Genomic DNA, 15,160 nt, shown 5'->3' with positions numbered 1-15,160 from the left:
CTAAACATCAACCTCCCATATGACCCTGCAATCCCCCTCCTGGGAATATACCCTGAAGAACTCAAATCACTCTATAAAAAAGATACCTGCACACGAATGTTTATTGCAGCATTGTTCACAATAGCAAGAACCTGAAACCAACCACACTGTCCATCAAAAGAGGACTGGATTAAAAAAATGTGGTACATATACACGATGGAATACTATGCAGCCATAAAAAAGAACAAAATCATGAATTTTGCAGCAACCTGGATGGAGCTAGAGTCTATAATACTGAGTGACCTCTCACAGAAACAAAGATCTGAGTATCACATATTCTCACTCATATAGTGGACCTTGATCATCCAATGCACTACTATAAGAAAACGACTGACAGTGTTGGGAAACTATGGGGGGGGGATGGGACTAATGGTAGTAAACATCTGTCTGGAGACGGGGAGACACCTGTTATCAACAACGGGGCCTGAATGAAGCATATTTGTATACCTAACCCTTAACTGTACCCCACAATATCAAAATAAAAAAATATTGATAAAGAAAAAAAAAAGAAAAAAAAAGAAAACAAAAAGAAAACTAGAAGTTCTTTTTTAAAATGTAGCTATATGAAATGACAAATAGGTTAATCTGCTTCACTGTAGCAACCATTTTACTATCATATGTAGCTTATGCTGTAAACCTCAAATAGACACAATAAAATTTATTTTTAAAAAAAAATGTGCTCCACAAGTAAATTGTCTGCATTTTGATCCTGGCTCCACCACACACAAGGTGTGTGATAAATGGCAAGTGACTTAACTTGTCTGTATCTCAGTCTCCTCATCTGTAAAATAGGTAAGATTATAATAGTACTTACTTCCTGAGTTGTTATAAACTTACATGAATTACAAATACCGGGGTGCCAAAAATGTACACACATTTCAAGAGATGTTATCTATTTATTACTTTTATTTCACCATAATCAGAAGTATCTAGATGATTATGGTAAATTTTTTGTTGTTGATTTGTGCCTAATTCCTGTCTACACACAAGACATTGGCAGCCACAAAACCACTTCCTATTGTGGGGTGGGGGCGGGTCATAGAAAGCACTTGGATCTGGGAATCAAAGAGGTTTATGAACAGAGAGGCGGCAACCCTGCAGCTCTGTGTCCCTGCTACTGGCACACAGGTACATGGCAGACTCCTCAATGCCTGGTGAGTGAATGTGAAGAGAGCAGAAAGAAGTATTAGGCCGGCTGGACTGGAAGTTGTCAGAGGTGTCCGCTTCCTTGTTAAGTTCTTGATCATAATAATAGAATAACAACTTTGGAGCTTGATTCCGCTTTTGTTGGTACCAATACATGGCATCATGGTTCAGATTCTGAGAACAACTCAGATTCACTGGTTTTCCCACCCTGGTAACCCGGTATCGTGGGTTCTGAATGACCATAGCACCCACAAGACCTGTAGAAAAAGAAGAAAAATTTACAGTCAGATTTAAGAAGGAGGCCAATGTTAATTGCCATGAATGGAAGACATAGAACTGAGGGCAAGATAGCCAAACATTTCCTTTCTGCCAAGGACTCACCTGCTCCAAAGAGAAAAAGGGACACAAAGTGAGGAGGCCCAGGACCCATGGCAGGGCCAGAACAGGAATGGGTCATCTGTCTGTTCCAGGCTCTGATCCCTGGGTTGAGATGTGGGAGTTCAGAGAGTCCCTGATCTCTGATAGGCAGATATGCCTGTGATGACTGCTGCTGTTGACTTTACCAGGGGCAGGGTCCTCCTTGTTGCAGTTATGCACAGCTTCCTACTTGGTAGGGGAGTGGGCATGGCTGGATGAGGTATCGAGCAGATAACTATTGCCTGTAACACTCGCTGCTTCCTTGAGACAGGTGTTCCTTTGTGTTCCCCTGTTCCTAGCTCTGCCGTATGTTCCTCAAGGCTGATTCACTTTATTCCCCTTTTCTCACATCCTAAAAAGCCACCTAGTGGTTCCTCCACACATGAACAGTTTTTGCTAAAGTCTTATTTGTAACCTGTTGAGATAGTCTTTGTGTTTTGCTACTCACATTACAGATGGAGGACTGATGTCTGTAAACTATTCCCACATTGATACAGAAATCAAGCCCAGGAACTCCACTTTTAAGAGAGCATAAAGAAAATGATCTCCATTTTTTGGCTTCCTGTGGTCAACAGAAAATTATCTAGAAACAGTCTTCCTATACTGAGTCATAGAAATTGTGCAGAAGGTTATGGTACAACACTACTTAGAAATGTATCCAGTTCCTCAACTGGTGTCTATGAGATCTTTATTCTTTCCAGGGTTCCTCAATCCCTGAACCATGGACTAGTAGCAGTTTGTGGCCTGTTAGGAACTGGATTGGACAGCAGGAGGTGAGCGGCAAGTGAGCAGAGCTCCATCTGCTATCAGATAAGCGGCAGGATTAGATTCTCATAGAAGAACGGACCCTACTGTGCATAATAGAAATCTAGATTGCATGCGCCTTATGAGAATCTAATGTCTGAGGATTTCCCACACCACCCCACCGTCTGTGGAAAAATGATCTTCCATGAAACTTTGTCGCTGATGCCCAAAAGATTGAGGACCATTGCTTTATTATTTTTTTTTTGAGTTGGAGTCTCACTCTGTCGCCCAGACTGGAGTGCAGTGGCTGCTCCCGGCCACCACACCCTCGACCTGCTGGGCTCCAACGATCCTTCCACCTCAGCCTTCCAAGTAGCTGGAACTACAGGCGCCCGCTACCACACCCGGCTGATATTTTGATTTATTGTAGAGATGAGGTCTCGCCTACCCAGGCGGGTCTCGAACCCACGGGCTCAGGCAATCCACTCACCTCAGCCTCCCAAAGGCGTGGGATTACAGGCTGAGCCACCGAGCCCGGCTAGAAGACCACTGCTTTAGACCATCATACACTAGTGGGCTAAACTCATTAAGTCTTCTTGTTACTTTCTTGTTTCTTTAGACCTGAATTAACACATACTCATTGTAGGTGTACCTGTCTTTTCTGTTACAATGTTTTTTTCTTCTTCTATTTTTTTTTCTGGATTTTTTATTAAAATACCTTCTTCTTAGGGGTTGTGGTACATTCAAAAACTGGAAATTTAGCAGTCTTATGTGGATACACTTTTATATTTGTGCACTGATGAAGAATAAACACTATTTTTCTAGAGTATGAGAAAATCTTGAAGATCTTAATGTAGCTGATAAAGACATATTTCTATATAACCTGCAATAATCTTCTAGCATCCAAAGTCTTAGTATAAATGTATTCTTTTAATTCCAATCCTTTTTGTTGTTGTTTGAGAATTGATGGGTTGAAAAATTGATATTAAAAGTGAGATTGAGGCAAGGAAAACAATTAGAAAATTTGTGGAACTGAATGTGGATCAGGAGATAAACTATAAATAAATAAATGTGAGTAAAGATAACTTCATTCGTGTGAAAATTTGTGAGTCCATATGTTGAGGTGTTAAGTGATTTTGTTGATATTCTAGCCAAATGTTGTTAGATCTAGATATTTTGCCAAATTAAGATGATATGTTTTATGTCCTTGGTAGCTGGTATTTTAGAGTTGTATAAAGGGGGGGATAAGAAATAGAAGTTTAATTAAATAGTTGTATTTTTTAAGCCACTTGGTGTCTGTCGTCTTAAATAAAAGGTATCAATCAGAGATGGCTTTCCTAGACACAAAGAAACACATGGCTACTCTGTGACTGTATTGTACAAACTTTTATTCTTTTTTTTTTTTTGAGTTGGAGTTTCACTCCGTCGCCCAGACTGGAGTGCAGTGGCCGCTCCCGGTCACTGCAGCCTCAACCCGCTGGACTCCGGCGATCCTTCCGCCTCAGCCTTCTGAGTATTCTTATAGTCATTCCTTTCTCAGACAACTAGAAGTGAGGTTCAGAAAGTGATTAGGTACTTAGTGTATTTACTATAGACAATGCATTTCTATTTGTACCATGCTAACATATTTTTTTAATACTTATTCCTAGATTCAGGAAAACTGGTTGCATAAAATTTGGAGTATGGAGATATATATGTGTTAAATAGGGTCTGTATCCACTCTTTTCGGCGCTGATACTTGAGTTGAGGTGCCTTATATCCACAATTATTACAGATGTTTTCCAGAACTTGGCTCCTCAGAGTGGTTCAAAGACCAGCATACCTGGCATCCCTTGGATTCTTGTTCGAAATGTGGAGAATCCCATGTTCTACTACAGATTGATTGGATTAGAATCTGCATTTTAATAAGATCACAATTTATATGCACATTAAAGTTTAAGAAGCACTGAGCTAGGAGGATTCCTGCAGAAGTTGGAGAAATATATGCAGGGCAGGATGCCAAGGACATATTATGAAAAATGATACAATGTACAGTTGGTTCAGATGAAATCAGTTGCATGGTGGCCTTCTTAAGGGTACCATTTTTTTATGTCCTAAAGGATACCAATAGAATTTCACTATTAGAAGCTCTCTGGACTATTCTCTGCCATGAATGTGCACTGGCCTAACTGACAGAAGAATAAGCATCATCAATTTCAAATATATGAAAGCAACCCATAAATTTTTAGTGACCTGGGAATTTATAGAAAACTTACTATTATAAAGATATCAGTTCTCAAATTGATACATAGTTTTAATGTAATTTCATTCAAAATATCAGATTAGATAAAGATAGGTTGGTATTATGACATGGTGGGCAGAAAAATCATATCTGTAGGAACAGTATGGCAAACAGTGCGGGCTCTCTGAGGCTGGAGATAGCTGTTTCCAAGATTCCCATGGCCTGGGTCTTGCCTGACTTACCTCATGGTTGAGGGAATCACCATCCATTGATGGCACCCATTGGTAAAATTTATCTGCCATTACAGGGCAAATCTAGCTTTTCTGTGTAGCCAACTTGGCCAGCAGCACATGCACCTTGTCTTACCATTCCCACAGTATCCTGCTGAGTCCACTGCCATCACCAATTCAGAACAATGACAGTGATGGACACGGTGAAGCTTTCTATTCTGTCTGGTCTAATCATATATTCTGTATTCCTGATTGTAGGCACTTAAATGCAGACATACATATTCTCTTAGGGATTCTGTAAGAAATATTTAGCTAGTTCTTGCAAATTATTCTAGGTGTGATGTCATGTGATGTCATACCAAGGTGACTGCTTCACAGTTGCCATCTGTCATGTGTCCAGGTTTGGCAAGCATTTCTTATCACAGGGTGATGATTAAGGGAGATAATTTATTGATGAAATGGAAAACATAAACGCCAAGGGCAGCATGGGAAGAGAAGACATAGATCCGCATCCTGCTATCATCCCACAGAGAAGTGTGCTGCATGCAGGGATCCAGGCTGCTTGGATACAAGAGTGGCTATCCTTGCTTACTGATATATAATTTAAATTGCAACTTTTTATCACTTTCTGAAAAATGCAAGGATCGTAGAGCCAGTATCTCCATTAATTCCTCCTATATTTTACGCCAGCGTTGTCTGTTATTTATAACTACTTTAAGAATACCTATTACTTGAAGCACCAAGACATATTTGAGGTTTAATGAGAATATGAGAATAGGCTGGGCTTGGTGGCTCAGCCTGTAATTCCAGCACTTTGGGAGGTGAGCGGATTGCCTGAGCCCACGGGTTTGAGAACATCCGGGGTAACTTGGTGAGACTTCGTCTCTACAATAAAATAAAAATTAGCGCGCGTCTATAATTCCAGCTACTTGGAAGGCTGGCTAGAGCCCAGAAGGTCATCACTGGGGTGGCTGTGAGCATGCATGCCACTGCAGTCTTGCCTGGGCGATGGAATGAGTCTCTAACTCAAAAAAAAAAAAAGTTCGAGAGAATATGGGAATAAAAACTGACCTTATGGCATGGGCCTGAAAGTTCTGGCAATTGAATGTACAACATGGTGACTATAGTTAATAATAATGTTTGGTATACTTAAAATTTACTGATAGAATAGATTCCAAGTGTTCTCAACACACACACACGTAACTATATGAAGTGATGAATATGTTATTTAGCCCGAGTGTGGTAATTATTTCCTAGTTTGTGTGCGCGTATATGTATCAAAACATTACCTTGTCCGCCCTAAATAGATACAATTTTTATCTGTCAATCATACCTTAAGGAACCTGGAAAAAAATAAAAATACGTATTTAAAGATGCCACTTGAGCTAACAGAACTATAAAGAGAGCAACTGTGTGATCATTACAGGATAGAACATTAGGTGTCCAGAGTATGAAATGTCAAAGCACTAGGTTAAACTTTTCCTTGTTACCTTTGGTGTCCAGGTAATGCACCCACTGATAGCCTGGTTGGCTTAGTAGCTGCTGTTTTAACATATAATGGAGAGATTAAGAATTGGAAAAATAAGTCAACAATTTGGTTACTTATTATGATTTTGGATTAAATAACACAATGAAAGGAAAGGCACCAGTTATAAGTACCCTAGTTGGGAATTTGAACCAAAACTCATGTGTAATATGTGACTGTGCTTTAAAAATCAATTGATGAACAAGTTACTGGCAAGATATGTGTTCATAGTGTCTATGACATAAACTGAATATAGCCTTCATATTATATCTCCAAATAAAGTAATGATTGCCTAAAAATTGGATCTTGATAATTAGAAGAGGAAAATGGAGTTTGAATGTTGGAAAAAATTAAAATCCAAGCAAACTTGTAATCTTTTCACACTATTCATTTGCCTACTCAGTATTAGGGTATGAATTCAATGATGATTTGAAGTGCTAAACAATAATCAGACTTGGGAAAATAAAAATTATTATTAGAATGTATTTCAGAATTGTTTATAAAACCCAGCTGAAACAAGAAAGGAATATTGGAATCCAGATATTAAAAAAAAGACTGTAAAATCAGGGTAGGATGCATTATACTGGTAAACTCACTAAGACTTATATACCCCTATTGAAGTAGCTAGAAGTGACTTCTAAAATGTGCATTGACTGACAAATATCTATTTACAGTGCTAACCATGTTTTTTTTTTTACATTAAAAACTCAGATTCTATGTAGACAGAAAAATTAGTTTTTACCTCTGTTAATGGACCCAGCTATTCCACTCAAAAATGAGGTTTTGAAGTGTTTGGAAATTTATATATGCTGGGTAAATGTAGCCTAAACTTACCTCCATCATCACAAACAATGCTACTACCACCATTACTAGCATCATCATTGAGCAATCTACAAACAAAAAGTAAATGCTTTTGCATTCACTATTTTTAGAGTTTGTTTATTTATTTATTTTTTTTACCATAAGAAGAAATATAAAGATGCAGCCCCACAGTCAGAGTCACAAAACTTTCAGAGCAGTAGGGTAGGCAGGAAGCCAGCTGTACTTTAAACCAGGGTAACGTAATATAAAAACAAAAACAAACAAATGAGAAACTAGACACGCATAGATTGAATTCTGATTAAGGAATCTCAGAAATCTCCGAAATCACAGATCTCTCCATCTAAAACTTCTTGAAGTGTTCTTGTATTTCAAGAGTTAATTCTGGTTCTCTCTTTCTTCATTTCCTTGGTGGAGGAGGTATAGGGAAGGGCTTCTGTTCAAGGCTGCTGTGAGTTGAGAGGAGAGGGAAGAATAATTGATTTTGCACAGGAAGATCATGACTCTGCAGCACTGTGTTTGGGCTGCTGGCACAGAGATAAACTCCAGAATCCTCCAGTTCTGCAGGCTGGATCTTCAGAATGGAGTAAGTCCCTTCAGTTCTTTCAGCTGAGACTCGATCATTGGACATCCCTGACTTATCCTGTATATACTCTTGTAGAAAGTAGATCAGAAATTTCATTTTTTTCCCCACAGCATGTTGATACCAATGAAGAGCATCATGTCCAGAAATTGGGTCACATCTCAGAGTCACAGCCTGGTCCTTTTCTACCACCCTGTGGCTGGGGAACTGAGTGACTCCAGCTGTTATGTGCCCTGTGGAAGGAGATAAAACATAGAATACATGATACAAAAGAAGTGGGAATGGATAATATCAATATATTTAAATTTCTGATGGCTCACTTGCTCCCAGGAGACAAAGGGACACTAGGCTAAGAAGCCTGGGAACCATGGCAGCATCCAGATAAAGATGAGCACTTTTCCAGATGAGGGAAATTGTAAGCATGAAATCAAATCTATCTGTGTCTCTTGGCCCTGGAAGGTGTGGCCAGCAATGACATCAGCATGTTAGCTCATGTCCATAGCCTCAGAAGCTCCCGCTAGGGGCATGGGGACATAGAAGACCTAGCTAGGTCTCTCTGAAGAAGATTATTTCTGGGAGGGGAGGTGGGGGGTAAGGGAAAAAGACAGACAGAAATTAAAATTAGCCTGTTTATACATCTGAGTAGGTGTTAATCTTATATATATGTTCATGAAGAAATCGCTTCTCCTAGGTACTAAGTCTGATGTTTAGATCTTATCCCATTCTTCTAAGCCCTGTCTTTTCTTCAAATATCACATCCCAAAGACTGCAGGGCATTCCAAATTAAAGTGGCTATTGTTGCTAATCTTTCTATTTCTGATAATCAGTACTTATTATCTCCAATTTATCTCTCAAACATGCCCAATCAAGCTTTTGCCCCCACCACTCCCAAACTCAGCATACTCAAAAAAGCTTGAAAGATTATCTTCAACTTTTCTCACCAGCAGCCTTCTGGTTGATCCAGCTTTCTTGAGTCTTTTAAAAAATTATTATGAATATTCTATCCTATAGATAATTCACTGGGAAATTCAACTGGCTCTATCATCAAAAATATACCCTCCAAACCATTATTTTTTCATCATCTTCATGATTAAGACTCTGGACTAATCCTCACCATATTTTGCCTGGATTACTGAAATAGATTCCTAAATGATCTCCCTGTTTTCACACACTTCTGAACTAGCTCTCAAACTCAGCTCTCCAGAACATGCTAGTTCATGCCATTCACCTCCAAATTATCTACCAGCTCCCTATTTTATTTGGAATAAGAAAGCAAAGCTCCTAAGACCTTCAAGGTCTTGTATACTCTTAAGACCTTCAAGGTCAACCCAACTTCACTACCTCTCTACTATAAGCTTTATCATTCCCTTCTTTGATTTTTCAGACATACTGGCCTCCTTATTGGGCCTTCAAAATCCATTAGGGCTTCTGTACTGACTCCTTCTTCTGGCTGGAATGCTCTTCCCTCAGGTACCTATTTTCTCTCACTGTCATCTCCTTGAAGTCTTTGCTTACTTTCTCATTGGGCCCTACTCTGAACAACTTATTATAGTTTCAATGATTCATACTAAGGCAGTCTTGGTCCCCCTTAGTCTGCCTTTTCTTTTCTCCATACAATGTATTATCTTCTATTGTTTGTTTCTGTCTCTCCCACCCTCAGTGAAATTTAAACATCAAGACATGAATCTTTGTCTTCTTTTTCTTTTTAATGACATGCACTAAGAACTTGAAACAAATGCCTGAAAATTTTTGGAGAGGAAGCAATGCTGAAACTGATTCTTGAAAGATTAGAGTTTTATAATAACCCATGAGAGGCATATCTCAAACAAGGGGATGTTAGAGTCTCAAAATCATTTCCTTTCATTGCAGTTTGAGGTGGAGATAAAAATATGACAGCAAGGTTTGCAAACAGGAATATAAGGACATAAGTTTTTTGGCCTAGTCTCAGATGAATGGAAATATTGGGGTATATTGTTTTCCTTTGGATGCTATAAGAATTACCACAAAGTTGTTGGTTTATAACAGCAGAAATTTATTCTCTCACAGCTATGGAGAAATTCAAAGTCAGTATAACTGGGTTGAACTCAAGGTGCCATCAGGACTGTTCTCCCTTTAGAGACTCTAAGAGAGAATCTGTTCCTTGTTGTTTTAAGTTTCTGGTGGCTGCTGCACTTTTTGGCTTGTGGTCACATCACTCAAATCCTTGTTTTCGTGGTCACGTTGCCTTCTCTTCTTTATGTCAAATCCTTCCCTGCCTCCCTCTTGTAAGTATTAAGGGCCAACCTGACCAATCCAAAACTATCTCTTTATCTCAAAATCCTTAAATTAATTACATCTGTAATGTTTGCCTTTGCCATAAAAGGTAATATTTACAAATCTCAGAGATTATGATTGGGATGTTTTTCCACAGAGGGACAGTATTGAGCCTGCCACACAATACAAAATCTTTGGCTTTTTGGAAGTTCTCACAGGTATCAACTTCCTATAATAGTAGTGGATTGACTTTAGTCTTGCACATAAATCTGTCATGACAGATTAAATGTTAAGCCTCAATGTTTGTCTCCTCACTGAAACTAGCTACGGTGGAGTCTGTGTGACCTGAGAATTCTTGGGAGTTGTGCACAAACTAGACTAAAGAGGGATGCATCCAGGAAGCTCTGGTGATGAACTTCTGCATGATGGGCTTCTACTCAGCCTACCTTGCCCTGCTGTTGTTTAGGATGCAGGAGAGTAGAGGTCAATAAGAAGAAGAATCAGAGTGCTCCAAACCTGCAAGCAAGTACAATTGACACCAACATCACAAATTGACATGGCAGGGACTCAGGTGACCCAAAGTTGAGGAGCTATGTCCCATGAGTTGTAGAGATAGTACAGTGTCCCTTTACACTCTTCACCCAACGCCCTCTAATGTTGACATCATATATTACCATGATACATTAATCAAAACTAAAAATTTGACATCAGTACAACTAAACTACAGACTATATTAAGATTTCCCCAGTTTTTCTAATGTCTTTTCTCTTTCCTTGTATCTAATATAGGATCCCACATTGCATGCGGGTGTCATGTCTCCTTAGTCTTCTCCAATCTATGTGCCAGCTCGACAGTCTTTTGTTTTAGTGATTTTGATATTTTTGAAGATTACCGATCAGGTATTTTATGGAATATCTTTCAGTTTGGGTTTGTCGGATATTTTCTCATGGTTAGAGAGAACTTGTGGACTTCAAGGAAGAATACCACAGAGATGCAGCCACACTATAACATCATTACATTTTTGCATCATAACAGAGTACACACAAGGTTAACGTGTCTTATTATGGGTTATGTTTATTAATCTTGGTCACGGTTACCATTTTTCAATTTTCCAGTCTATTCATTAGAGGCAAATCACCAAATCCAGAAGAAGGGAATTAAGCTCTACTTTCTACAGGGAGGACTATAAAGGAATGTGTGGACATATGTTAAAACAACCACATGAATTAATATTTTGGGAATGACACTTTGCAACTGTGCAAATATCTCATTTCTTCTTGACGTTACACCCACTAATTTTGACATTCATTATTGGATCTTATATGTGGCAACTATGACAGTGGTGTTCTAAAAATGATTTTTCTGCTTCCCTCTATTTCTTCTACATATGTAATTTGGAATTCTCTAGTAATCTCTTGTTCTCATCTGTTTGTTTATTATTTATTTATTCAATCATTTAATTATTAGTTTGAACTCATGGATTTTCTTGTAGTCTTTTTTTATTATATTGATGTGGGGTACAATTCAGGGTTAGATATACAAACATTGTTTATGCAGGTACCCTTGTTGATGAGGTATGTCCCTCTCTCCCCTAGCAGTTTCCTTCAACTGCCAGTCCCACGCCCCTCCCGACAGTTTCCCATTACTGCCAAACACTTTCTTATAATATTCTAATTGTTCATCTTTTAGTCTTTATATTATAATTCAGTACTAGCATTACATATTTTGTTGCTCAATTGTTCCAGCCCTGGTCTTTGGGAGCTTTTTCATGTTGGCTATTTTGTCCTGAGATGCGGCAACCTTTTTTTTTTTAATACTTTTTGCTTCATGCTTATGTTTTATTTTCACCTCTAGTTCCTTTACTTGAAAAATAGTATTTGCAAACTAAGATCTGGGCACTAGTGTGTTTGTTGTTACTGGTCTTCTCAGTAGACAGAGCTATGAAATACACGTATGTATACCAGCCCATTATGCATACTTATGTAATCATTTCTGTATCAATTTATGGTATCTATATATTTTTAATAAATGACTTCATACTGATATTTCCAAATAAATATTTTTGCATGCCTTGTGTATGTATTTTTTGAGTTGTTGTCTCACTCTGTCACCTAAGCTGGAATGCAGTGGCATGCTCATGGCTATTGCAGCCTTGACTTGCTGGACTCAGGCAATCCTTCCACCTCAGTCTTCTAAGTAGCTGGAACTACAGGCATGCACCACTGTGCTTGGCTGTATCCCACATTCTTTTTTTGTTTTATTTTGTTTTTCAAGTTTTAAAAGAAAGTTTATTAGAGGAAGAAGAGAGAAAAGAAAGCGGGATGCATGCCAGAGCTGGCACTGGCAAAAGAAACTGCCGCCCTACGTGCTTAAGCTTTGCTCTGAGATAAGTTACTTGGAAATAGTTTGATCTTTTGGAGTCTTGCCAGATGGCCCCAAACATTTAGTGAAGGGTTTATTTTGCCTTAACATCAAGACAAAAAAATCTGAGAACTCTGATTGCCCCATGAATTATTAAGTTTCCCATTCTGCCTGGAAAAGTATTACTCCCAGTCCTCTATGGGTACTGGGCATTGTTTCCTCTAATCTTGTGGAGTGGTTCTTTCTCCAGCCTCAGGGAGTTTCCTCACATGTGTGTTAATTAGAACACAGCCGAAGAGCCAAGGGAGACCCTGTGGAGATGTCCAAGATTTTCTTTGTGCAGCAATTGCCTTTTCTCTTCCTTGCCCTGTGAGATGTAGCTGAGTTAATCCTGTATTACTAACTCTGACTGAACTCAGTGAATCATCAAGCTCTGTCTGGAGCCCGCTCCCTGGCCCACAGTCCCAAAACCCTGTCTAGGTATCAAGGCGGGGTTGTCATGGAGCTCACCTTGGTGTTTCCCATCTCTCAGGGATCATTGTCTTGTTTCTTGATTTCCAACATCTTGACAACTGTTGTTTCACATATTGTGTGTGTGTGTATGTGTGTGTGTATGTGTGTGTGTGTTAGCTGTTTCAAGCAGGAAGCTAAATCTGACTTCTGTTAATCAATCTTGGGTTGGAAGCAGAAGTTTACTCCAGAGCCATATCATATTTCTTAATGTCTGGGCCTCCAAGGGTTTTAATGGTTATGGACCTTTGTGTCAGTTTCTGACCATGTAGTTTCCATTCCACACAAAAAGTGTAATATTTCAGTTCACACACATAAGAGGCACAACCTGGAGTTTCCATTTTTCCTTGCCAACATTTCCCCTTTATATATCAGGAAAGGGCCTGTCCAAACATCCAGTTTCCAGCTGCATTTCTTAGTCTTTGGGCTGTACTATTTTCAGTTCCTGAAGTTTAGGAACATTTTGAAGCTCCAGGAGTAACACAATAAATGTAATTTTAGCTCCTTTGTGTCATCTGTTTCATATGGGCATTGAAACCTCAGCTCCAAATGGGAGGCCTATATCAGATCTGAAAGCTTGTAGGTCATTATGATCTTAACTTTCCCTTATTGCCCCTATTTTTCTACGTAGTGAATTTCTTTTTCTTTTTGGATTATCTGTATATTCTTGATAGTAAGTAGCAGTGGTTAAATTTTGATGGTGAAGAGTGTTTCAAATAAAAAAAAACCCAAATATGCAAAGATAAGGCTAATCATCTTCTCTCTGGTCTTTCTACATTGGTTTTTATCTCTCTAAATAACCAGAAATATATTTCACAGCTTTTTCCTTCCATACACAAGAATATAAGCCTGTATATGAACTAAAATACAAATATTCATTAAGTTTTTTTCTTAGTTTTATATCCCATGCATTATTTGCAATTTTTTCCCTTGACAGTTTATCATTTATATAAAGTGAATAGAAAATATGCCTATTTGGCTTTTTTTTTCATGTTTTTGTACATATGAAGTGAAACATAGACACATTAAAGTGATAGGATCATACATTTTGGATGCTTATTTTTTAGTGCTTTTATAATTTTCAAAATTGCTGGTGATGAAAAAGAGAAGCCCGCAGGAGCCTAGAGCTATTCTGGAGGTGGCTCACATTATTTTTAACTGCAAATCTAGAATATAAGAGTGTAAACAAATATCTCAGATGGGTTGGAAAAAATGACCATTTGAAGTGAGCAACTGAAGAAACCAAGAAGCCAAAGTTGATGTTGGAAGTCATTTAAGGTGCTGAACGTTTTAAGGTAGAAGAGACAAAAAATAGTGGAGTCATCATAACTCAAAGCAACAAGGGGAGATAACTGTCCACATGCAGTGACCGTATAGTTTTCAACTGACTCAGTGAATTGAGAGCCCAGTTGGTAACATTCACCCTCATTTTTAGACTCAGTCACACTTGTGAGAAATTTGTGAGGAATTCCAGGAACCAGTCCAGTCACTGACTTCCTACCAAAAGTGATACTTCTTTATAAGTTGTACTTGCCTTGCCGAGGGACAGATAAAACCCACATTCTTCCTGTGAAAGGTAAGGAGCAGAAAAGTCTACTGAGAGCTGCTGGGAACTGGAGGGGCAGAGGAAGTACCAGGGTTTCTGCACAGGAAAGGGCAATTCCACAGTGCTCTGCTGAAGCTGCTGGCACAGAGATACACAGCTAAGTCTCCAGGTTCTGTGAGCTGGATCTTCAGAGTGGAGGATGATGCTTCAGGCATCTCAGTTGAGAACTGATTATTGGGCATCTCTGCATCATCTATAGGAAGTAAGCGAGCAACTCCAGTCCCCGCACTACAGTCTGTCTGCACCAGAAAACAGTATCATGGACTGATACGGGCTCACATCTCATTGTTACTTCTTATCCCATTTCTGTCACCTCATGCCTAGGTATCTGGGTGACTCCAGCATCTGTGCACTCTGTGGAAAGACAGAGAATTTGGAATTTGGGGTCAGAATAAGGAACATAACTGTAATCATAACTGGCAATATCCAAAAATGCAGATTATTTCTGGGAACTCATCTACTCCCAGAAGAAAAAGGACCACACAGCACAGGAGCCTGGTGGTAATGGCAAGGTAAGTTAGGAAGGGGCTTCACTCACATGAGCCCTTGTGTGCAAGAATAGAGGGGCTGGGAAGCCTAGGCCTCTCACTTACCCAAAATGGAGGAGGGCTTGGCAGTGACATCACTGTCTCTGTCCCTCCAAAGGTCAACACTCATCTCCTATAGAAAATTGACTGAAGTAAACTACAATTACTCTAGCAGTTGG

At 39.1% G+C, this 15,160-nt stretch overlaps 1 gene segment (V, D, J or C); it reads right to left on the bottom strand.

Moving 5' to 3' along the window:
- Positions 1 to 1,101: 1,101 nt before the first annotated feature.
- On the bottom strand, positions 1,102 to 1,615 carry LOC103270217. The segment is given in 2 exon segments: positions 1,102 to 1,442; positions 1,567 to 1,615. Coding segments are annotated over 2 exon segments (390 nt in total).
- Positions 1,616 to 15,160: the final 13,545 nt, after the last annotated feature.

Source organism: Carlito syrichta, unplaced genomic scaffold (genome assembly GCF_000164805.1).
Source record: "Carlito syrichta isolate Samal-C Ts95f unplaced genomic scaffold, Tarsius_syrichta-2.0.1 Scaffold309764, whole genome shotgun sequence".
Taxonomy (NCBI): Eukaryota; Metazoa; Chordata; class Mammalia; order Primates; family Tarsiidae; genus Carlito; species Carlito syrichta.
Note: the sequence above shows the minus strand (reverse complement) of the source record. Positions and strands in the feature narration are given on the sequence as shown.